This window comes from Vanellus vanellus (assembly GCF_965231255.1).
Source record: "Vanellus vanellus genome assembly, chromosome: 5".
Classification (NCBI taxonomy): Eukaryota; Metazoa; Chordata; class Aves; order Charadriiformes; family Charadriidae; genus Vanellus; species Vanellus vanellus.
In genome coordinates this window covers 4,651,899-4,676,705 of record NC_138910.1, presented here as the reverse complement: position 1 = coordinate 4,676,705, position 24,807 = coordinate 4,651,899, and the positions used below count along the sequence as shown (strand labels likewise).

General features: G+C 46.9%; 1 protein-coding gene across 3 annotated transcripts in view; it reads right to left on the bottom strand.

Annotated features, from left to right (window-relative positions):
* Positions 1-12,012, bottom strand: part of ZEB2 (zinc finger E-box binding homeobox 2) — a 118,064-nt gene extending 106,052 nt beyond the window's left edge. The window contains exons 1-4 of one of the 3 annotated variants that reach the window (XM_082483390.1): positions 11,881-12,012; positions 11,030-11,086; positions 10,826-10,924; positions 7,922-8,059 (exon numbers count right to left, since the gene is read on the bottom strand). In XM_082483390.1, the coding sequence (XP_082339516.1) occupies positions 7,922-7,994 (73 nt within the window). In that variant the 5' untranslated portion in view covers positions 7,995-8,059; positions 10,826-10,924; positions 11,030-11,086; positions 11,881-12,012. Of the gene's footprint in view, positions 1-7,921; positions 8,060-10,825; positions 10,925-11,029; positions 11,214-11,880 lie in introns of those variants that run through there. The other 2 variants (XM_082483389.1, XM_082483391.1) reach the window with 2 other exon arrangements.
* Between the last annotated feature and the right edge of the window lie 12,795 nt (positions 12,013-24,807).

The window sequence follows — 24,807 nt, the reverse complement described above, 5'->3', positions numbered from 1 at the left end:
GGGGGAACTGTTAGGATCTTAAAAATGGTTTCTGGGAGGGGAGAAATAATAATAAAAAACAAAAATGACACTTCGGTCGGCAGGAGATAGTGTAGTTGAAAACTTGTCACTTGAGATTTCGGCACTACCCTGGATATTCCAACACCAGCAACCACATATTACTTTTTACGTGTTGCAAATAGAGGCAAACAACACAGGAAATTTTGACAGCTCTGCCTGAAAGGGCTTAAATACTTCTCAGTAAGCAGGATCCAGTTATAAATAAACCTTCTCTTGGTGAGAAAAAAGTGGCTCCAACCAAAGACCTCACCATTAAAAAAAAAAAAAAAAAGTCTGATTAAAAGCACAGAAGCTTCTGAAGAACAAACAGGCGAAACTGGGGTGGGGGACACACACACAGGGAGGGGGGGGTCAGCCGGAAAATGTACATGAAGGTGACTACGAAGCCCCACGAGGGAGCCCAGCTAGAGAAACTTCCACCAATCTCGCCTTCCTCCTCCTCCTCCTCACTCCTCCACGAGCGTTTTCTGGTGCCGCTGAGGATTTGCTGAGTTGTTGCTTTTCCCCGTTGGGTTCGGAGCCGGCCGGGGCCGGTCGCCAAAGAGGGGACACCCCCGCCACCCCCCGCGGTCCCCAGGCCCGCAGCATCGCCACCGCTCCCAAACCCTGCCAGCCGCCAAACCACCCAGCCCGACCCTTCCACAAAACTACGAATAATAATAAATAAGTAAATAAATAAATTATATATATATATATTTAAATAGGGGAAAGGGCGATTTTCCCCCGCTAATCTCCTCGCCGGTGGTGGCCAAGCCTGCCTCACCCCCAGCCACCCCCGCTCCCCAAGGTCACGGTGAGTAAACAATAATAGTAATTAAAACAAAATAATAGGCAGCAGTCAAGAGCTGAGAGTACACACACCTGACCCTAACTATAACAGACTTCTCAGAGTAGAATTTGATCCCTCTCTGACACTTTCTACCTCAAGTGTTAGAGCGAGTGGCCATGAATAGTACAGGCATGCCATCTTGTAACACTATCTGCCTGTCAGAAGAGCCAAGGCTGGGTAGAGCAGGATCTATATAAGGCTTGTAACTAGGGGAAGCCCAACAAACAGCTACAAACACCTAAGTTATTTTACTCAGCCTCCACCCTTCTGCTTTTTTTTTTTTTTTTTTTTTTTTTCTTTTCCCCCCCTTCTTCTCACTCTCTTTTTTTTTTCTTTTCATCTTGGCTTTCTGTTGCAGAATGCAAATGTAGCCTGCCGGCGGTGAATGGGCTGAATTGTGATTAAGAAGAAGAAGAGCTCCTTTCTTTGTTCTCCCCTCAGGGGATGTTTACTGGGAGAGACACAGCGGATCAGATATGAAAGGCATTCAGGTCAGCATTGATGTGAGCGAAAGTGAAATCATACCTAAGGCATTCAAAAGACCGCCGTGTCAGGGGTTCAGCTAACGGTGCATCTACTGTGTGTGTCTTCCCTGTTAGGCACAAAAAAAAAAAAAAAAAAAAGGAAAAAAAAAAAAAAGATCTCTCCACAAACAGGCATTTTTTTTTTAAATTACAACAAAAATTATATAGAGAGTGGAACAAAAAAAAAAAAAAAAACACCGACCAAAAAAAAAACCACCCAAATCCAAAAAGTTTTCCCTCGCTCTACCTCCCGAGCAGAAGCTACAGGACTTGGTGCTCTTTTCCCTTATGGATCACGGACGGAGCAGGTCAACTTGTATTAATTGTAGCTCTTGGGATCAGCACCGTTTTTAGCGGGAAATGATCTCTCGTCTGGAATGTGAACCGTTAGTTTTAGGCGTACCTATACGTACCAGATCTATGTATGTACGATATACGCACGCATAGGTGTATGTGCACGTATACATGTATCTCTATATAGGAGTTCCAGTAAGCTGCGTGGCTTATTTATTCGGATACGAAACACGAGCAATCGTTTCTTGCCTCCCTCAGCAACAACTTCAATGATAAAGGACAGTGTGGCATATCAAAACAGCACAGCACACCTTAAAAAGTAATCTTTTATTGACTTGGAAACTCCTAGAAACACTTTGCTGAGAGCTCGCAGCGCAAGGGGATGGTAACCGCAGGCGCAAGAAGTTGGTACACAGCTATTTAAGTTAAACTGCTTCAAGAAAAAGTCTAGGCATTGTCATTCCTTTCATTAAAAAGGCTTGATGAAGAAACATTTGGATCTTACTTTTTTTTTTTTTTTAAGTTTATACTTCTCACAGCCTAAATATTCTCTCAATAGACTTTCCAAGGGGTTAGCTGACGCTGTTGGCGTAAAGGGAGCTATGTAAATATATAAGGAAAAAAAATCGCAAATTACAGTTAAGCATACAAAGAGTTAGGAGGTGGCTGAGTTTACAGGGGCTGAAATGAAAATGAAAACGAGAAATCATTAAAAAAAAAGCCTAAAAAAATTAAGGGACAGGACTGGCTGTCGTGTGCAGTTACCATCCCCACTATTCTGAATTTGTTTCCACCTTCAGAACCTTAGTTAAAATATATTGTTTGCCTAATGCTCACATCTGCTTTAATGGTGACGTTTAATTCTGAAATATTTTCAACTAGTGTTTCTGCATCACAGATTTCTCTCCTTTTTCTCTATCCTCTAAAAAGACAACTAAAGAGCAATCAAAAAGGTGTCTGACTTGGCCATTCAGACAATTGCACCCTTGTGGGAATGCTGGAATGAATGGTACAGTGGACACCCCAGCACTATTGACGTTATAAACATGTAAATGAAACACATTAGGGCAGACAATCAATTGTCTGTGAGCACTGCAAACCTGCACTCCCTTTCTATGTGACAGGCACAAAATAGTGTCTACCTTGGGAAGCCATGGTCTTGGAGAAAAAAAGGACAAAGAGTTCTCTTTCACAGAGGAGAAAATGCACCTTAAAAGCACTGGGATAATGCAGATGCCAAAAACTGTTGTGAGGCGAAGAATTTCCTATTTCTTGGAATGAATGTGGGGCTGCTGTAAAAGAATCAACACCCTTCGTTCCACTCTAAAGGGAGACACACATTTTTCTTGGGGAATATTACCAGCCTGTCCTCAGAGCTCGCATCTCAGTCTTCCACATATTTTCCCTACCTTGGGCAGTTGGCTACGTATAATTATCGATAATTAACTTGTAATGGTTTCCTTATTTTTTTTCCCCTCCTTTTCAAATATGGCTTTTCCAGGCAACAAATGCATTTTTCTTACAGCAATTAGAAATTCCCCCAAAAGTTTCCTTGTGAAACATGTGCAATAAGCAAAAGTCAGTAAGTACCGAACGGTCACAAATGGCAAAGAGTAAATCAGGCGCTAATCTCCAAATTCGCTGGTTTTCTGGAAACTCGGAATAAAATAAATAGATGAGCCTTGACACAGAAAACAACCTCCTCTGCTTCATGTCACAGCTCAGCCTGGACGTGAATCTGCACCGAGAAAACGTAGCTTGGGAACCCATCACGCCCTGGTCACTCGCATTTAGCGCATTAATTTTTAATACCTATCTCCAGGTGCTTTCCTGGAGGTGGTACATTTGTCTCCCTACCCAGTCAGCGACCAAACTCTCCGAGTAATCTCCTCGCAACGGATTCCCACCCCCGCAGAGGTCCCCGGGAACAGGAGCCCTCCCAGATGCCCGCTCTGCCTTGTGCCACCTGAATTGCACAAAAAGCAGCTTTTCTCCTCACACCCGAGCCTCAGTCTAGCTACCTCCAAACTTCTCCAGGCAGGGAAGACAAGCTTCACTTCCCACTCACTAAAGGCAGCAGGCAGGCTTGCTTTTTTTTTTTTTTTTTTCTTCCTACCCCCCCCCCCCTCCTTTTTTTTTTCAAGTGGGAAGGGAAGGAGGTTTTTCCCCCTTCCCCAGCATCCCCGAAAAGGAGGGTGGGTGGGTATCTTTTTTGGGAGGAAAGGCTCTGAGCGAGTATAATCGTGTCTGCTTGTTTGGTCTGTGTTCTGCCTCGGATCAGACGCCCTGAAAGCATTGAACTTTCTCCCTTTTCTTTACAACTGGAAGCGACATGGCAAAGGAATCAAAGAGAGCTGTTTACTGAAAGTTTGGAGTAAATTAGGTCCAACTTTCCCCCCCTTTCCCCTCCTTCCTGAGCATTTTATTTCTTTTTTTTTTTTTTTTTTTGAGAGAGAGGGGAGAGGAAAGGCAATGGGGGGGGGGGGGGAGAAACACCCCAACAACAACAAACCAACAAGAAGAAGGAGAGAGGCAGCTCATCAGCTGAGGCATGGCAGGGCAGGGCTCTCGGCCGGCCGGACAGCGGTGTCCGCCCGCCTTCCCCGCTCCGCACCGCTCCGCGCCGCTCCGCACCGGCGCACCGGCCGCCAGCGCAGCCCCCGCCTCCGCGGGGCGCCCCGTGCGGAAAGGGGGCTCGCTGCCCTCTCCTTCTCCTCCTCCTCCTCCTCCTCCTCTTCCTCCTCCTCCTCCTCCTCCTCCTCCTCTGCCGCCACTTCTCTCCCCAGTGAAAGTGCCGCGAAGTGAGTCAGGCGCTGGGAATCATCTGACCGAACTTCCCGGAGCTCCGCCGCATTCCTGGGCTGCCGCTCCGCGCACTCCCCCTACCCCCCTTACCCCCTCCCCAGCCCTCTTTGGGAGTCCTCTCCTTCCCATCCCTCCGTCCTGCCCCCCCCTCCCCCCCCCCCCCCCCCGAGAGGGGATGTTCACCCCTCATTGATTTCCACAGCGCTCCTCTCAGCACACCCCCCCCACACCCTCCGCACACCTCTCCTTCACTCCAGCAGCTCTGCTCAAGCCCGTTATCTTGGAAAAACCCGAGTTTTCCTCTTTTCTACCCTATTGAGCTCCGCCGTAATTTTACCCGGCCCCGTTATCTGCCCCCCCCCCCCGAGCCTTTCCCATCCCCGCGCACCCGCGGAGACGCGCACACCGGCGGGGAACACGCTGAGCCATTAGTTGGATTATTCTGGTTTTGTCCCCGACTGTAATTTGTGTGTGATTGCACTCACACTCCCCTCGCTGCCTTGCTGACCACCAATTTTTTATATATATATGTATTTTTTTTTGGTGGCTTTAAAATTTTATTTTGGTTCTGCAGCGTTTCTAAGGAATTTCTGTCTGATTTCGATAAGCATCACCGTTTCTGGTGTTATCAGCAAAGACACAAGCTCAGAAGTGACATCTTTTCCACGAATCCAGGAAAGAAGAAAAATCCACTCAGTCTAGATAAATCCTGGGCAATTCCCAACGGGAAAGGCATTGGATACGTGCTTGTCGAGAAAGAGAAAATGAAAAAAAAAAAAAAAAACAACAACAAAAAACCAACAAACCTAACCAAACCTTACCAAACCTAACCAAACCCACCCTCGCTCGTCTACCTGCTTCTCTGAACCAGAACATTTCTCACTCAGGAATGAATGAAAGAAACAAATTACGCAGCACAAAGAGAAAAGATTGGTCAGACAGAAAGAAAGTCGTGAATTATTTCTCCCCCCCCCCCCCCCCCCCCCGTCTTGGCCAGAGCAAGACACTGAAGGGAGAAGTTAGACCTTCGCGTAACCAGCGCACACACTTATGAAGTTTGCAGGTTCTTAAAGTGGTTACCTTAAAAAAAATAAAAATAATCGCAATTAAACTTTCGACTCCCAAGTGTGGTGGCTTCCCAAGTTAGTGCAGTTCCGTGAAAACACACTTTTGCATGGGAGCCAGGAGAATCTGTGCCACCCCGGTCCATACGTGTTCCCAAAGACTTGGCTGCATGAACAAGGGCGGACAGGCTGCAGTCCTGGTGTCCTGGGCAAACACAGGCATCCAGCTTTTTATTTTGGGGGGTGGTGGTGGGTTTTTTTGCGACTCAAATGGTGTTGAGAAAATATTAAACACGTAGACGCATCCTTCATCACAGAGCATGTGATGGGTTTAATACGCTAAACTAATAATCTTGTATGAAAAAGCGAGGAGGCTGAAGAAGAAGAAGAATAAAACCCCCTCAAACACTCAGAATATTCTTTACTGCAAAAGAGCACTTCTGGATGCGTTGCTTTAAATCTCATTCTCTTTTTCTCTCAAAAATGACTGTTTAACATAAGAAAAAAGGCTACTTGACACAAAGCTTTTGTTATCCAGTTGATCAGCAACGTGCTTTAGATACTTGTAAGGGGAAAAAAGCCCCACAACAGACATTGATTTTAGAAAATCAATAACCAACATTTAATAAAAAGAACAGAGGAAACACAAGAGAGGAGAGGGAAACATTACGTGTAATTTTAATGTCTACTAAATTACCCAGAGATGAGGGGAAGGGGAGGTCTCCTCTGTGAGGACCACCTTAAATAATGACAGACACAAGAGTAAAGGGTGGTGGTGGAGGGGGAGAGACTTTAAAAAAAGATAACAAGGAACGGATCCTTGGGAAGCTGCTCGGAATATATTATTTTAGTTGGGGTTTTTTTGTAATACTAAGCCAAGCAAATAGATCAAAGACAACACAAAGGGAAAAGCCAGTGTAACATAACGAACAGTTTCTGACTAAAATTCCTCTATCACTCCCCCATATGGCTCGACGCCTCCACCACAACAAGAAAAAGACACACACGCGCGCACACACACACACACACACACACACTCACACTCACAACCTAGAGAGAGGGAAGGGGGGGCAGGATCATTTGTTTCTAATCAACATTCTCTTGTCTTTGTGGTTTTTTTTTTTTTGTTGTTGTTGTTGTGTGTCCCCCCCCCCACCACCACTCTTCTTCACCCCCCTCCCCTCCTCCTCCTCCTTCTCTCCACTTAAATGAAGTAGCTGAGCTATAAGCGCACGGGTTCAGGTTCACACAAATATCTTCCTTCCTCCGGCTCCTCGAGAGGAAAGTTGTTGAAAGTGGGGCCGGGATGGCCATGAGAGGGGCTGGGGGGGGGGGGGGGAGAGGGGGGGCTGGCGGTGGGGGAGAGACCATCAACCGGAGGAGAAAGGAAAGAAACTCAGGGAGGGGACGGGGAGAGAGGGAGAAAGAGAGACCCACAGCAAGTAACGAGCTGCCAAATGTGAAATGAACCCAGAACACCGCGTCCCACTGAGCCCCGGCCCTCCGCGGCCGGCGGAGACCGGCGGAGAGGGTAACTACGGACCGTCGGGCACCCAACTCATTAGGATTATTAATTATTAGGGAGGAGGAAGTTTCATTTTCGAGTCCCTAACAATAACAAAACAAAACAAAACAAAAAAAAAAAAAAAAGAAAGAAAGAAAAGAGAGAGAGTGGCTAACTCGGTGCCCGCTTTGCCTCGGGGTTCTCACGCTGCCGGGTTTTTTCCCAGGGCCGGCTGCCCTCCCGCCCCGCTCCGCGCCTCTCCGCGCCTCTCCGCGCCTCCCGCCGCCCTCCCCCCCCCCGCTCCCGCCTCCCCTCCCCTCCTCTCCGCTCCCGGACCCTGACAGCCTCCCGAAACACCCGGGGGAAAAGAGGGGAGCGCCGGCCGAACCGGGCCGCCGCCGCCGCTTCCCCGCCGCTCCGCCGCCGCGGGGTACCGGCCCGCCCCGCTCCGCGCCCGCGCAACAAACTTTGGGGCGCGGCGGCGGCGCGCTGCTTTTCCCCCCCCACACACACCACCACACCACCGCCACACCACCACCCCCCTCCCTTTCCTCACCCACCCCCCCCACCCTCTCTACTCCCCCCTTTACGCTCCGCCGGCGCTCCGCGGCCGCGCAGCCCCCCGCGGGACGGCCAACCCCGGTGTGTATGCGTGTATATGTGTGTTTGTGTGTGTCCCCCCCTCCTCCGCGCTCCTTCCCCGTCCTGCCACCGGCTTCCCCCCCCCCCCCCCCCCCGCCTTCTCCTCCCTCCCCAACCCCGACCGCGGCGGAACCGGCCGGAAAAAGTTTGCTTGGAGGTGGCGGTGGTGGGGTGGGGGGGTCGGGGGGGGGTGGCTTACCGTTTTTCCTCCGGGGGTTGGCTTGTTTTCGCCTCTTACACCTGGGGCCATCCGCCATGATCTGCTGCTTCATTGATAAGAGTGGATCAGATGGCAGTTCGCATGGGCTCGACTCCCTGATTCAGCAGCACGCAGGCTCTATGTTAACGACCAAACACAGCGACAATGTGGGCATTGGTATATCCCATTTAAACGCAGGGCGCCAACGGGGACCCGAATTTCCACCCGCCAAAGGACCCATCCACGCACACGGCGGTGGTTTTTTGTTGTTGTTGTTTTGGGGTTTGGGGGTAATTTTTTTCTCTCTCTCTTTTTTTTTTTTTTTTTTTTTTTTTTTTTTTTTTGCCGTGCCGGGGGAGGTGGGCTCCCCCCTCGCTCCCCAGCCGGGCAGATCTCTGCCTTCTTTCTTTATTTATTTATTTTTGCTCTCCCTCCCTCCCTCTCTCTCTCTCTCTCTCTCTCTGTGTGCGTGTGTGTGTGTCTGCGTGAGCGTGTGTGTCTCTCTCCCTGTGTGTGTGTATTGCACCAGCAAAGCAGATCAGAGAGAGACAAGAATTACATCTCAAATGAGTCATAACTCATGACCGTATGAGGGAATGCACAGCTTTTACAGTAGGCTGTTTGACTCAATGCTAGGCGGACCATTTCCTCCTAAAAGTACTTTAATTTGACATTAGAACTTCTTTTCGCGTGAAATGCTAGCCTTCTCTCCTGCCTTTTTATTTCTTTTCCTTTCTTTTTTTTTTTTTCTTTTTCCTCCCCCCCCCCCCCCCCCCCAAAGTGCACTCCAGCAAAGTGATCAGAGAGGGAAACATGGCTCTCCCCCTGTCCTTTTGGGGTAAAGCACAGCACGGAGACCTCCCCCTCCCCCTAACAACGCGGAGTGTAATTATAAACCTCTGTCACCTTTTTAGTCAGTTTGACAATATTCAGGGTTTCCCCTGCCCCTTAGTTAAACAAAGCTTCACAGTGTCACATATATATTTTTTTTATCACCCCCCAAGAAAAGAAACAGAAATCAAAACTACCGCTGTCAGAGTTTTCAGGCGTTCAGTTGGGTTGTGGGTTTGTTGTTTTTTTTTTTTTCTTTTTAAGAAGAAAAAGGAAAAAAAAAACAAACTTGTAAACTTCTGGACCTCCTGTGTGTGCCTGAGTGCTGGGGCTGTGCTCTATCTGTCAAAGGGAGAGGGGCAGGAGCGCTTGGTTTGCTGCGAGAAGGCTCCTGAAACTCTGTCCATCTCGAAGAAGATGCTGTAGCTTTAAAGATGCTTTGACTTGAGGATTAGTTTAAACAGGGGGCTATAAAAGATGTAACAGATGCAAACTGTAAAACAAGGGCAATTAACCCTTGCTCTCCTGAGCAGGATCCCCCACTCGCCTTCGCATCTATTGTCTTCTCCTGCACTGGGAGTTTTACGCAAAAAAAAACCTAAAAAATTATCACCTGCCTCAACAATATTTTAATTTTTCTTTTTCAGCAGAGTGGGCTTTTTTCTCCCTCCCTCTTTTTTCACCTTTCCTTATGCCTTTTTAGTTTGCTGGAGCTTCACACCAGAACTGAACAGTGAAGTGTGGTGCTGTTAGGTCTTTTCATTCTGCCTTGAACTCTCTTTTTTTTTTTTTTTTTTTCAGACTTTTGCGGTTAAAAAAAAACCTGCTTGGCTAAAATAAATCTCCGAGCAGGTAAGAAGATGGGAATATTGAGAGAGTGTGAGCGGGGTCAGCGTGTTTACTCACACTCTCCTGCTTGGGATTGCGCCTGGACAGGGTGAATTGGTGGGTCTGTGGCTGTGGATGGATGTGGCTGAGGAAGGAAGAGGCTGAGAAACGTGCTAGAAACTTTAGTATTTGCCAGTTATTCCCCATCCTGGAGTGGGCAATGGTGGGCATCACCGTGGCAGATGTACCAGGAGATGTAGCGGAGAGGGGAGGACAGGAACCGAGGCGAGCCCGGACCCTCAGCCCGCCTCGGCAATTGGCGTTTTCATGTAAAACGACCAATGGTGAATTGTTTAAAATGCGTTTCATTACCTTCCCTGCTTCTCAGCCTCCCGCAAAAAAAAAGTTGTCAATAATTTTAAACCTGCAGACCTCGAGACCACTTTTCCTCCCAGAGAACCAGCTAGCCTTTTTTTTTTTTTTAATTAAAAAAAATACATTTTTTTTTTTTGCTTTTTGGTAAACGACTTTTAAGTTCCAGTCAGTACTTTCACTTCTTGCTTTAGGATCCCAGAAGCTAAGGTGTTACTTCATAAAATAAAATAAAGAAATGAAACTAACTAAGCAGACAAAACAGCAAACTTTCTGTTTGGGGGAAACACATCCTTCGCCGGGGAGCCCTGCCCGGGGCTGGGGCTCCAGCGGTGCCCGGCCGGGCTGGCTCTGCAGGCTCCGGGCGTGCAAAGCATTAACAGGTACCTGCAAACTTTCAGAGCTAAAGATGTGAAACCTGAAATAAAAAGAGCAGAAGGTGGTGGGGGGGGCTATTTTTATTTTTTTTATTTTTTTTTTTTTTTGTCAGGAGGACGAAGTCCTTTCCTAGCGCTAAAACTTTTGCTACTGCGTTGGAAAAAGCACCTCCCGTACCTGGCTGACAGGTAAGAAGAGCAGGGGTGGGGGTGACACAGCCCCGAGTGACCCGAAACTGCTCGTCCCTACCCGGAGCGGTACCGAAGTGACTTCAGGTTTCGGTTAAAAAAAAAAAAAAAAGAGAAAAAAAAAAAAGGCTTTTCGCCCCAAGTATAAACAAGCCAGAAAGAAGCTAACACGCTTAAAAATAAAATACTATAGAAATTAAATAAGCCCGCTAAGAGCGTGAGGTGGTGTGAGAAAAGAGAAGGGGAGGAATTAAAAAAAAAAAAAAAAAAAAAAAGAGGAGAAAATGGAATTAAATTCCGAACCTACCTGCGAAGTCTTGTTTGTAGTTTTGGCCAGAAATGGTGAGAAGAAAAAGCATGAAGAAGCCGCGAAGTGGAGGAGAAAAGGTGAAGGGAGATGCAGCTCCTGGAGAAATTGTAAAAAAGCCTTGCAAAGAGTTGTCGGAAGGACCGTTATTCCTGCTGGGCAGGTTAGGACTGATCTCTTTCTGCCACTCCAGGAAACACAAACCTGGGGACGGACTGACGTGTTACGCCTCTTCTAATGACATTTTTTTCTTTTTCTTTTCTGTAGGAGCGAGAGGAGAGACCCTGAAACACACGCCACCTATCTTTGTGGGGAGGGATAATTGAAGAGCACCAAACGTGAGCATCATGTGGAAACGTGATCGCCAAGTTTCTCTCTGGGAAAGGATCTGGGATAGATTATACCTTGAAGTCTCCGCGAACGCTTTAGCGGCAGAAATGCAATTCCACCTCCTCCCGCCCGCCCCCCGCCCCGCGCCCGCCCCCCGCCCCGCCGCTCCGCGCCTCTCCGCGCCGCTCCGCGCCCCGCCGCGCCCCGCACCGCATCCCACCACCCCACCACCCGGGGGGCTGCATCCCCTTCCCCGCGGCTGTACTGCGGGGGGGGTGGCAGAGGATGCAGCTGGGGCGGGGGGGGGACACCGGGGGGCTGCATCCTCTGCCCCCCCGGGGCGCATCCTCTGCACCCCCCCCCCTTCCCGGCTGCATCATCTACCCCCTGGGGTGCGTGTTTTGCCCCCCCCCCCCCCCCCCCCCTCCAGGCTGAGCGTCCCCCCCCGCTCCCTCCTCCAGGCGGGATCCCCCGCCCCCAAGCCAGATCTATGCCGGATCCCCCCCCCCCCCCCCCTTTCAAGCAGGATCCCGCCGGATCCCCTGCCCCCAGGCTCGATCCCTGCCGGTCCCGTTCCCCCCCCCCCCCCCATCCGAAGGCGGGATCCCCCCCCCCCCCCGCCTCGCCCGCCCGCGGAGCCGGCCGGGGGCCGCATCCCTGCCCCGCTCCGTCCCGGTTCCCAGCCCCTCCCGGAGCTCTCGCCTCTCGCGGAGGGGAAAACTTACCCTAACATAATGCCTAGAAACTAAACTCTGTTCGGGCACTGCAAATAAGCTCCTGGCTGACTCCTGCTCGCTTTGGTGCTGTTTTATTTTTATCCTTAACTCGTTTCTTTTGGAGCTTTTTTAATTTATTTTTTTTTTTTTTTTTTTTTTACCCCCTTTCATTTTCAGCGCTCATCCAGGTTATTTTGAATAGTCAGCTAAACCTGATAGGGGGGGAAAAAAAAAATTCAAAATCAAAATCCACCCGTGCTGAGCTCTTACAGTCTATCTGTTTTGTTCACAGCTATGGGATCAGGGGTGAGATGGGCTCTCTGTCCTGGCTCTGCTCTCCCTTGGAAGGAGCTGGATGGGCAGAGAGACAGCGCGGACGAGTAACGCGTGGGACTGAACTTTCAGGGAGGTTAGAAGTTTTTCACCTTTTCAAGTATTAAAATTAAAATAAAAATTACATATAAGAAGAAAAAAAAACACGGGGGGGGGGAAGACAACCCAGACTCCACCTTTGCACTGAAGGGATTGGTTATGCAAATATGGAAGGGGTTTCCTGGCAAATACAGCTTTCTACTGTATGGTTAATTAAATCATCACTCAAAAGCCTTCCAATGTGACGCTTCTGTCGTAATCCAATCAGGTTACGTAGGTCCTAAACAAGAAAGATATTTTCCACATCTGGAAGTCAGCAATTTAGCAAGTACTGCACATTATTAACCAATTCAGAGCCCACTTCCCAGGGGGATATTTTTTTTTTTTTTTACTTTTTTTTTTTTTGAAGTTTAAGTGTTCTTAACCAATGCTCTGCTGTTTTGTTAATCAAAAAGCTGGTTTACACCGCACGTAATTGAGAACTAACATCCAAGTAAGTAAAGGCAGCTCCGAGCTGGGGATGCTGAGCGAAGGCGCTGAGCTGCGAAGGGGACTGATGGGGCTGAGCCCCGACCCGCTCCGTGCCCGACTCCCGGCACGACCCGCAGCCTTTTCTTCCTCTAAAAAAAGCTGGAAAATCATCTCAAGCCGAAGATAAAACTTCCCATCTTGCCTACTTGTACTGGTCCTTTCCGAAGGTAACCAAAGGGCTGTGTTAAAAGAGCGGCGAAACAATTTCCCTCCTTTGACAAGAGTTAAATCTATTACAGCACTTTTTCTTTTTTTTTTTTTTTTCTCCCCTCTTTTTCTTTCCCTCCCCCTCCTGAAGAAAACTGAAACAAATGGTACACTGATCCGACACTACACTTTTACTTACATTAAGCTAAGATAAACTGCTCTTGAACTGCGCATTGAATGTGTGCCTAAAGCAAGAACTGGAATGCGAGCGAACAGCGATCGCACTCCAAAATGGTCCTGATCAGAGGACACCTTTCTGGCCACGAAACATGGCAAAGGAAGGAAGGGGGAGCCCGCCCCCCCCCCATCCCCCTACCCCCCCTTGCAATATCTCTTTGCAGCTCATCAGAGCGCCCGAGATGTTTGTTGTTTGGTTTTTTTTTTTTTTTGGGGGGGGGTGGGGGGGTGGTTTTGGTGATCTGTTAGTCAGACGCCAGTGGGTGTCCCTGGGTGATGCAGCGCAGGCGGGCGGGGGGGGGGGGGGCTCCGGGGCGCAGCCGTGTGTGTATTGGGGGGGGGTCGGAGAAATAAGCCCCCCAAATCCTCCGCTCCCACCTCCGGGTGTCCGCCCCCCCCCCCCCCCCCCCCGCTCCAACCCCTAGCTGCAGGTCCGTGCGCGGCAGGCGGAGGGGGGGGAGAGGGGGGGAGGAGGGAAGGCAGGCTGCGCCCTGCCTGCGCCCTGCCTGCGCGGGGTGCTCCGGGAGGGGGGTGCGCAAGGGCTGCCAGCCGCTGAGCGGCTTACAGCAAATCTGCCGCTGAAAATCTGTAATTATGCAAAGGTGGGAACAAGATTCTCTCTCTTTTTTTTTTTTTTTTAATAATTATTTTTATTTATATCTATATTTTTCCCTTCTTGACTTGCTAAAAGTTTTTTTTTTTTTTTTCTAATTTTTTTTACCACTATTCACTAAATGCCAACGTTATTTTCTTGCAGGATGCATGACTTGTCCATGCCTAAATATACCTGTACACGCAGACATATCACACACACACACACACAAAGTGATGATATCTTAATGAAATATATAGCGCACTGCAAATATCCTGAAATCGGATTCAAGTATTATTAATTTGAATTAGATCCTCTCAGATCCAGAAGACACTGCTTATAAATCAAGGGCAGTCTGGCAATTCCTTAAAGAGCTAAACTGAATTTAGATGCATACGATAAAAAGAAATAAAAAGAAAAAAAGTGAATGCTAATTACTGACCCGCTTGATTTCCAGGCACCCACATTTTATACGAGAAAAAGGGAAAAAACAAAACCCAACCAACAAGTTTGCAAAATAAATTAATCCCATTACAAATGTTTTACGTATTGTTCATACATTTCCAGATTACAAAACGAGAGGGTGAACCGGAGATTAAGAGAAGCTGCAGCCTAACCTGCCATAGGCAGGAGTGTCGTTGATGATATACCATTAAAACATATATCTTCAGCTACATGGAAAAACAAACCCTCAGACCGTGCGATGATGCTCAAGGGCTTTAAGGAACATGTTGGCATTGTCAGATAATCCCTATTCATAATTTTGCAGGCTGTTCTTTCAGCCCTCAATCTCACAGTTTCTCCAGCTCTGAAGTGCCTCAGCAGGGTTTGCATCGGAGCGATAAACAGCTCTGATCGTCGCAGGAGTGGCATAACACCCAACCTTATTAGATGTTATTTTAACGTGGTATGTGGGGGTGGCATTTTTTTTTTTTTTTTTTTTAATTTTTGGACACTGGGCATAAACATTTAGCCATCAGCTAAAGCCTTCTGAGATGGATTTTAACCTTAATCCAGGCGATGATTTCCTGCCCTGCTCTGAACTAATAACGGGTGTGCGGCTTCTTTAGGAGATGGAAATAATGACAGCCTATAGATCCTGCCTGTATTGGGGCGGTGCTGGCAGCCCGGCTCCCAGCCCCTCCACGGTCACCATCCCCATGGTGACCCCATCCCCACGCACAGCCAATGCCTTGCTCCATTTTAAACTTTTGCAAATGATTCCCCCCCCCCCCCCCCCCGCCCCCAAACACCCCCCATCCCACCCTCCCATCAGTTTAAAACCAAACAGACCCAAAATATCCTCACAAACCCCAGCTCTCTCCTTGTGTAAGGCACCTGGTGCTGTAGCTTGGAGACGGCTTTAAGGGCAGTTCTCTGGGTGTGGGTTTTCCCTCTTTTCCTCAATTTTTCCCAGGTGGAAATGCAGAGAGGTGATGATGGGGACGGCCGGGTGGTCCTGCCGCCAAGCGATGCCACGGGTGATGCCGGCTGCCTCCTCCTCCTCCTCCGTGGGTTTCCACATGTCCACCCATCGTGGTGGAGATACCCCCCCATGGAGTCAACCCCATGTGTCCCCATCCCCAAGCGGGGCTGTAGGGCCAGCCGGGGGCAAACCCTGCCGCCAGGGGCTTGTCACCAAGAGAAAGGGGCTGTGCAGGGAGAGAACCCCCCGGAGACCCCCCTGACATCCCAGGTGTGATGGGCAGGGGAGGGGACCAGCCACCAAAAGGGGCTGCAGGTGACAGACCCCTGGAGGACCTCGGCCTTCTGCTGAGACCTTCTGCCATCGTGGCTTTGTGGGGACCTGGTGACACGGGCTGGCGGGATGATTCACGGCCTTATTTATTTCGGTGTGTTTGCTTTTTCCCCGGCCCAAGATGAATAAACGGGGAGCGCGTTTTCTTGCCAGGGTGGAAGGAGAAAAATCAGGGGTATAGCAGCAAAGATGCTCTAACCGATAGGTTCCGACTAAAACATTTTAGAGGCTGGTGAAGACAGAGGTTTAACACCTCCACAACCACGTTAGCCGCTCTGAGGCTTTTGTTTCGGGTTCTTCACAGCCACAGCTCTCCAAAATTTTTCCCAAAGCGTGGAACCCTTCCTACAGTAGGGATTAGACATCCCCGTGTAGGGGATGCAGCCGAGCTGTGCCCGCTTGCAGCCGAGCCTGGGGAGAGCATCCTTTCCCGCAGCCCCGCTCCGCCGGGGGAGCGGCTGCTGCAGGCGCGGGGCTCCCCGTGGGTACCGGCTGCTTCTCGGGCACAGAGAAGCTCCGGAGTGCAGGAGCTGCCCTCGCCTTGGGGAAAAATTGGGAGGATGGAAAATAACAAAGGGAAAAAAAAAAACCAAAACCCAACCCAACGGAAAATAAATGCCCCGGGAGGGGATTATTTTCTGCAGTCACCTGTAGTGGTAGATGATGGGACAGACTGGAATAATTTTTCTGAGTGGGGAAAGGCCCATGTGGCCCCAAGATGCTGCTGGGTAGTTTTGCTCGATACAGGTGTCCCTATAAACTAAGATTTAGAAACCCAAGCCTTTTTTTTCCTGTTTTTTTTTTTTCTCCCCCCCCCCCCCCCATTTCCACATGGAGGAGAGGGCACGGAGGAGAGGAAGAAAGGGTCAGGGAACAACTCTCCCTCCCCTCCCCCCCCACCCGCTGATGAGGTATTTGGGAAGAAACCTTTTGAATCAACATTCCCGAAGTTTTCAAGTTCCTCTGCGGAAAACCCATGTAGGGATAGGATACGAGCCAAAAGCGAGGGAAAAGACTGTCTGGCTTTAATTTATCTATCCCTGGGCATTTCTAACAAGCAGATCGCTGTAATATTTAATCTCGTGCGAGTCCCTGCACGTTAAAAGTGAATCTCCCTCATATGTTTTTGTTAATTCTGTCATTTATAAAGTCGCTTCCGAGGGCCTAGAGCCGCTCAGCTCTCATCCGCAGCATCCGTCTGTCCATCCGCGGTAGGAGAAAAGCATCCACAGGACCCAAACCCGCTTCTCGCACCGGGAAGAGAGGAGCGTGCGGCTCTGGCAGCAGGTCGGCGGGTGAGCATCCTCCGTCCGCCGGCCCGCACCCTGAGATGTCAAAGGCTTTTTTTTTTTTGTTGTTTCTTTGGTTTTTTTTTTTTCCTTCTCTTCTGGGATGGAAGCTGAAGTTCGGACCCATTTCTTGGCTCAGTTGGTGGTGATTAAAATTCGCTGCTCACTTTTGTTTACAGTGGGTTGTTTACTTTGTTGAATTTTTAAAAACTTGTTAGAATGCAATTGAACACAGATTCAACAGTATTTAGGCTTGAAAAATAAAGATGCATTAGAAAGATGCCTATTATGCTTCAGAATTATTAATTGACATTTTTATGATGAATAATTAATCATTTGAATAATTTTCGTATCTCTGATCTGAACACATATTTGCATATCTAATGTCTGATTTTAAATGTGGTTTCTTTAGTTGCATTCTCCCAGGACAAAGACACGAAGTAAGTAACATCCTCATGCAAAACTTTTTTTTTTTTTTTTTTTTTTTTCCTGTGCAGTTGTAAAAGTATGTTTATTGAAATGGAAGTTTCTCTCTAGTTATGAAGCTGTTAATCATCTATGCGTGGCATATACGCATCAATAAAACCGTGTATCTTTTGGATGCGAGCACGTTTAGGCCTAAATTTCCTAAATACAGCGGTAAGGTCTTCTGCAATACATACACGTTACTTAAAACCGTGTGGGGTTAAGCTAGGAAACCATAAAGAAATATCTCAGAGACGCAGTGTTCCCTTCTTGTTTATATGACACTTAGTGAGACCAAAGGTTATTTCAATTTCGGGCGTTTAAAGCACCAAGAACTTTTTATATTCATTTTTACTGTGGTCTCCCAGTGAGACATCATCAGTATTTTCTTGTTATATTTTAATATACCTAAATCATAGTTCTCAAGGACCTCCCTCCCCCTCGCTCATAGCTGGTGGCGATAAAGGAACGACATAAGCTGCAGATCGGTTATAAGTTGGTCAGCAAATAGGTGCAAGTAATGGTGCGGGTTGTGCAACCCCGCGCGGCGTTGGGGTGGTATGAGCACAGCTCAGCCGCATGGGGAACAGAAAGGAGGAAGGGGCAGCTGGACAAAACCATAACCAGAAAAGTATATTAAAAAAAAAAAAAAGAAATAAAGAAAATTAAATAAAGCAATTAAAGGACGAGCCTCTGCTCCGCTGCCTCCCACCGCTGGTTAATTATTATAGTAGCACTGCCCGACCGCGACCCGAGGAGTTGCCTTCGCTCACGCCAGGTCTGAATTTGATTTATTAAGAAAGGAAGGCTTTTAAGAATTTTTCTTTAGTGGCACGTTTAAGTGCACAGGGGGCCCAAATGTTCCGAATCCAGGTTATTGGCTCCTTGTCGTCATACTGAAGAACCAGTGCAATAGATGCTCTAGAAATACCTTACATTGATGAAATACTATTTATGATTAATGGATTAAAGAAATTACATCAAAATGGAGGCACAAACACGTGGTAGTGTTTAAACCCGCGTAGTGCAATTTATATAGGGAAGATAGTATGTGCGAAAAGTAAAATTAAAATAAAAACTTTTAATCTTTTTTTTTTCCTGCACCAGGTAGTAAAAAAAAATGCCCAAAAGATACTTTTTTTTTTTTTTTTTTACGGTGAAAGTATATTATATAGACTATGGTAATCTAGTGGGCAATATCTGACAGACAGATACTGTATAGAGAAACTGTGAGATGTAGTTCTCAGAACAGGCTGAAGTTATATTGAATAGGATGTTTAGCAGTTGCATATGCTCAGTGATAACAGATTTTTTTTTTTTTCCTTTTTCTTTTTCTTTTTTTTTTTTTTTTTTTTTTCCCTTTTCTAGGCGGGGGGTTGAATGTGTAATAGCATGAGTGGTAAACTTGAGCAATGCTTGCAGCACGGAGGGCTGAGCTCCGAGCCCGCTGCCCCGACCTGCCGTGGCTTTGGCCATCAGGGTGGTGGCAAGGGCGGCGAGCTCTCTGCGAAGGGACCAAGTGGGAACTGGGCTCAAACCTCCGCTTTTTGGTTCAGAAAGTAGGAGAGAAAGCAAACAGCCCCGAGATGCGCCCGCTCTTCTTTGCAAAGGGAGAGATGTCTTTTGGGGTCGGGGTCAGCAGGGCGGCGGCGGTGCCGGGACGATGGCATCCAGCCCTGAGAACATCGCTCGAAGCCCCTCAGATGTTGTTGTGCCTTCCTGAAGCCGATGGACAACTTTGTGGTGGAGCTATTAACCTGGAAAATGGAGATTTTTTTTTTTTATTTGTTTTGTTTTGTTTTAACCGGGCTGAAAGATGAATATAAATGATATAATTACAGAGTAGCCCTTGTTTTCCCTGTATGGGACTAGATCAAATCACTTTTCCCTGGCTTTCTTAGTATCTCATTATTTTCCCGCCTGACTACTAATTAAGGCAGCAGAGGTGAAGGTACCGGCAGGGAATCTGGGTGCAAAGCTGACATTTTTATGGCCATACAAAAACTTTAGAGTCGATGGATGGCCCCAACAAATTCTTATCACTACTGTGATAAACATTTTCTTCCCTCTGCGACTTCAGGAGATTATCTGTATAGTTTCAAACCTACAGAAACACAAAGGTGACAAAGAGATTTAGAAAAGCCCGAATGATTTGAAACAATTAGATATTGCAGTATAGTTTGCAAAGAAACTCCACGTTTACAGAATTGCCCAATATCTGGAAAATTTCTGCCGCTCTGTGAGTGGCTGCTGACTGGAATAGATCCCAGGAGAAGCAGAGGCACACGTCCCAGCGACCACCGCACACCTCAACTGCAGATTTAACCACAAACTGGCAGCCGTCCCCTTCGTCAGGGGTGGCATCGGACTTGCCAGTTCTTCTGTTTGCTTCCCTCTGACTATCAGCATCATCTCCAGCTCGTCTGTGGACGGAGCCTGGGCCAACTGGCCCCTTGCCAAGCCCAAATCTTAGACTCTGGGTTATTAGAGCTGTCAAAAACAGGAGAGCCCTTTTTTTTTTTTTTTTTTTTCCCTTGCCATGAAAGTTTTCTCCAGGTTCCCGCTCCCTCCCCAAATCACACTTTAAAAACGTTTCTTGGTGAAAATTCCTGATGCCTCTCTGGGTCATTTGCTCTGCTGTGTTCCAGGTCAGTGTCGCATTAAAGGTACCGGCGTTTGAAGAAGTCATTTCCCCATGTGGATGGTGTTAGATGCATGTACGCTCCTACCAATGCTTCTTACTATATCGCTTAAAACTTGCTCCAGGCAGCATCTAAACTATTTTAAACCTTACCATCCTTTTTTAACACACATCAGCTATCCTGCTTCAAATCTCTGACAAGGATGTGAAAACCGCAGTGTCAGAACAACTGCTGCTCTCTTCTTGGATTCTGACAAGCAACCTTCAACCTGAAACCCTCTAAAAATGGCTATTTTTATCTTTTTTTTTTTTTTTTAACTTTCAGAAGCGACTATATTGACTGTATTCTTTTCCCTTATTCTGGCAGGTTGAAAACGGGTGCAAAAAAGTACACGAGGCAGATTATGGCAACGCTGTTTGTTCACCCAGTGGGTTCACCTATCAGTGGGTCTACCACAAGGAGGTTATGAACGGGTATGATTTCTCAAATTCTGGGCCAGGGAAGGGACAAACTGGTTTCCAAAGGAATTTTGGCAGCCTGGGTTGGGCTGCTGTAAGCATTGATGCCCTTGGGTCCCAGGAGTCAAGAACTGCAACTCCAGGTCCCTGTCTCCTGTGCCATAATTTGACTGAGCCATGTCCCCACAAGTTAAGATATTTGCGTGGATCCAGCACGCTGCACATATGAGGAGAATGATATTCATTATTTGCCCTTTAATTTTGCATGTGGCATGGGCAGCAGATGCCACTGAAGCCGGCAGAGATGTGAGCAGGCCCACCATGGTCCCCAGAAGATATCAAGATAAGAAGGGCACGGAATGGGACATTAAAACCACTGCACTTGGCACTGGGGTGACTGGTCCTGGGTGGAGAGGTTGGATTTGGTGGCAGTCATCCCGATGGCATCTTCCTACCTATGACTCGCCTTTGCAGGAGTGTAAACTCGACTGAACATTGCTGCCCAAAGGGTGAAAGCAAAATCGGTGAGATGACCCGGGGTTCGCTAAGCAGGTTGCTTTGATGGCTGTGGGAGCTGGTGGGGAGGTTCATGGGAGTGAAGTAAACCCTGGATGACTTTATAGCTCACCTATACCAATGACCACTGGGGTGGCTCTCTACGTGCAAGACCTCTTTCCCTAGCAAGCAGGGAAAGGGCAGAAGTGGTGGAGCTCAGGCAAAAAAAAAATCCCAAACCCAACTGCAGCCTTGGATATCTGCTCCTGGGGCAGGTGAGTGCCTGGGTTAGCTCCTATGCCACCACCCGCCCACCAGCTATGCCTGACGGTGGTGTCTTTGCCTATGCCAAAGCCTGCCTGATGGTTGCACTCATTTTTGGGAGGATAGGAGCTATCAGTGAAATCTCTGTCTGGAATTCGGGGGGCAGCATTTCAGAGGTAAGAATCAAGGGTATGAATCAAGGTCAGGTTGGACGGGGCTCTGAGCAACCTAATCTAGTTGAAGATGTCCCTGTTCATTGCAGGGGGGTTGGACCAGATGACTTTTAATCATAGATTCATAGACTCGTTTTGGTTGGAAGAGATCTTCAAGATCATTGAGCCCAACCATTAACACTGCCAAGTTACCACTAAGCCATGTCCCTCAGCGCTACATCTACACGTCTTTTAAATACCTCCAGGTATTTTTAAAGGCCCCTTCCAACCCAAACCATTCTATAATTCTATTCTAAGGTGTGAAAAGCCACATCTGATATTTAGTCTTGGAAAGTGGAGGTGGTTAGAGGTGGGAGGAGTGGAGAAAGCGGTGCTGATCTACACACAAGGCAGGCAAGCTCTCCCTCGTGCCTCGTGGTGAGCAGGGAGAAATACAGAGCAGAGACTAAAAACGCTGCAAATATTTGTTCTTATTGTCAGACGTTTCTATAAAATCAGTTGTTACTGAATCACCGCTGAAGTTACTGAGCACTTAAATAAGCAGAGAGTGAGAAAAGCTAAGTCTAATTATACGTTTCATGCCATTTACAGAGGTTTCCCGGGGATTTTCTTTTAATAAAAGTGCAGTGCATCAAAAAGAATAAATCCTACAATTTTGTTATTTACAAATCAGTCTCTTCTGCCTTGAGCTGACGGACTTATCCTCCATCTTACACCCTTCTTGCCACCCCAAAATGCACCCAGTACATTGACATTTCAACTAATACTCTTCAAGTATCTACATAATATTTTATGCTCCTTATGTTGGTAAGTGAACGGACCAGAAGAAAATCATCACAAAGGCATAAAAAATACTCTTAAAGATACAGAAAGAAAAAGTCCACAATGTTGGAAAATGTGCAACATAGGCGTTTTCCAGATGAAGAGAACAAGTGCCTTTTACATCCCTGCCCATCTATTCCTGAAGATTTCAAATCAGAAGCCTGGCTGGAGATATGACGTAATCAATTAGTTAAAATGATTTACTAACATAAAATACAAAACCTTTTTGATGATTAATTTTTATCCCCTTCACATTTTTTGTTCACCGCCACAACTGCTCTGCCCCTTTCTGACTCCAGATTATTTAGCAGTTGACTTTTGCATCCGGACCGTTGCATATCAATCCCCGGGACCAAAACATGCCACTAATATTTTCTCTGCTACGTAATCTATGGATGCAGCACCTAACCCCGCAGCTCTCATCCGTGCTTCAGAGCGGAGCGAGGCGTACCGAATCAGGCCCATAACTTGCTCCTTGTTGAGGCTGCTCTCCATTTAGAGGTGAAGACAAAAAAAGAAAACCAAGAGGTCGCATTCGCTCTTGTCCAACTTGGCTGCTGTCGCGATATAGGAATGTGTTGACTGCTTTGGTAATTAAAATACTACATTGCAAAGGATACCAGAAAAACAAAGGAATGAAAATGAGATGGTTTCTCTCAAGCATGAACGTACCATGCATGCATTACGCAGGCTTCATAGAGGTCTTCGACTTTCCTTGCAACAGCCCTGCCATTCCAGGATGGGCCTCTTTCCTGAGCAGACACTGCCCGTTGAGCCAAATTGTGTGATTGTTTTGCGATATGGATATACGTGGACTGGAGACTAAATTAAGGACATTAAACTCAATTTCCTTAAGACGTGAGCCAGATTTTAATGTTGCAGCTGTCCAGAGGTGAAAGGGTAATGAGGACATGAGGAATTCCTGGACGGGGACGGGACACTTGGCCCAAGAAGTTTGTCCCCCTTCAAGTTTATTACAACACACCTCCCCGCGCTGTCGATATATCCTCCAGCCTTGTCTGCCTATGTAAACATGTCTGGGTATGTCTTCTGTTCATTAATAATTCGGTTCACTCGGTGGTTTTATTTGACATTATGCCTACTACGCTGTGAATTGGATAACTCTACGTGAATTTACTGTTTATTCTTAGACCTTTCATTTTTAATTGGCATAATCTTTTTTTTTTTTTTTTTTTTTTTCTTTTAAACTCACCAGATACAACCACTACTTCAGTTTTCATCCTAATTACGGACATGTTAATGTTTAGGTCTTTTTCAGAAAGGGTTCGGCTCAGCCTTCATTTATATCAAGCATCTTTAACAGCCGGAAACAACGATTGCTTCATATCTTATTCCTATTTGAGTCACTAAAGTTCTTCTCTGGAAAAGGTGATCAAAATTGGAATTATTGGAGAAAATTTATCACGTTCCATGTGCGATAACAGTTCTTTTGATTTGCAGGCTGTCCTTTGCTGGAGTGTCCATATCACACTTTACTTATACTGAATTGGCATTGATTCAAAATTGATGTTTGACAGATTTGGTACAATTTTTAAGGTGGAGCAGGACTTTTGGTAGTCAAGTATTAACTTATAATGATCTCCTAAAGTCAAGAAAGAGCTTTGAAGGCTGGTGGGAGGAAAAAAGCTCCCAAGAAAACAGTAACATGACAAAGATTTCTAACTGCTAACTGACCTTCATTTAATAAAAACTATCTCCCTTTAAATTTTCTGCTAGCAAAGTTGAGAGCGAATTAGCATACAGATGCTTCCTCAGAATGCCGACATTTTAAAAAACCTGGGTTTTTCCCTTCCTCTGAGGCAACTCAAAGGAGAATGTCATTAGAGATTTGCACACAAACACGGGGAAAGAAACACCAGTCGCAAAAAAACCTGCATGATTTTGAAATTTCGAAGACCAACAGGCTGGCGAAACAAAAATACTCTGGGTGAAGTATGAAGTGGGAAGCAGGCAAAACAGATCACTGTGATGCAAGATTAAGACAAGACTCTCAGATTTGTTGCTTAAGTGCATTGAAATCCCAGAAGACCAATATGTTTACAATTATTTCTTGTATCTAGCTCTGCTCTCTTGTTTAGGGAAGCAACTTGCTTTTACAATGAACAGAAGGTTTGATTTTTTTTTTTTTTAAAGATTTTCCCCTGAAAAAAGAGGCAGTGCTAGCAAAGATTGTTTAGGGGAAGAAATTCTGCACCCTGTTGAGAAACATTGAGGTTTTATTCAGGAACTAAGATGGCAGCGCTTGGTGGACAGGGAACTTTGAGAAACTTGGAAACAGAAGAAAAATAAGAAATCTCTTGGTTTCAGGCAGGTGAAGAAACAGTTAAGACAGAGAAGAAAACATGGGCATGTAGCTGGTGGAAAACCCCCCAAAAAATCAGTATACAGAATCTAAAAGGCATAGAAAATTTCTGATTTATATTCAGGATTCACAGTGATTAACAAAACCCTGTAAAAGCCTCAAAAAAATGTACCTTCAAATTTGGAGGATTGAATCCAACCTTACCAGGCAGCTGGTGATGCCAAAAGGAATTGAAAATGCCACTTTGGGCCTGGACAGGATTGCTCTGGGCAATGAGGGATGTAGAAGGCGTTTCCCGTGACATCTGTTGGATCGTAAACACCCATAGCTGAAATCCTTGTTGTTTTTTTTTTTTTTTTATCCCGTA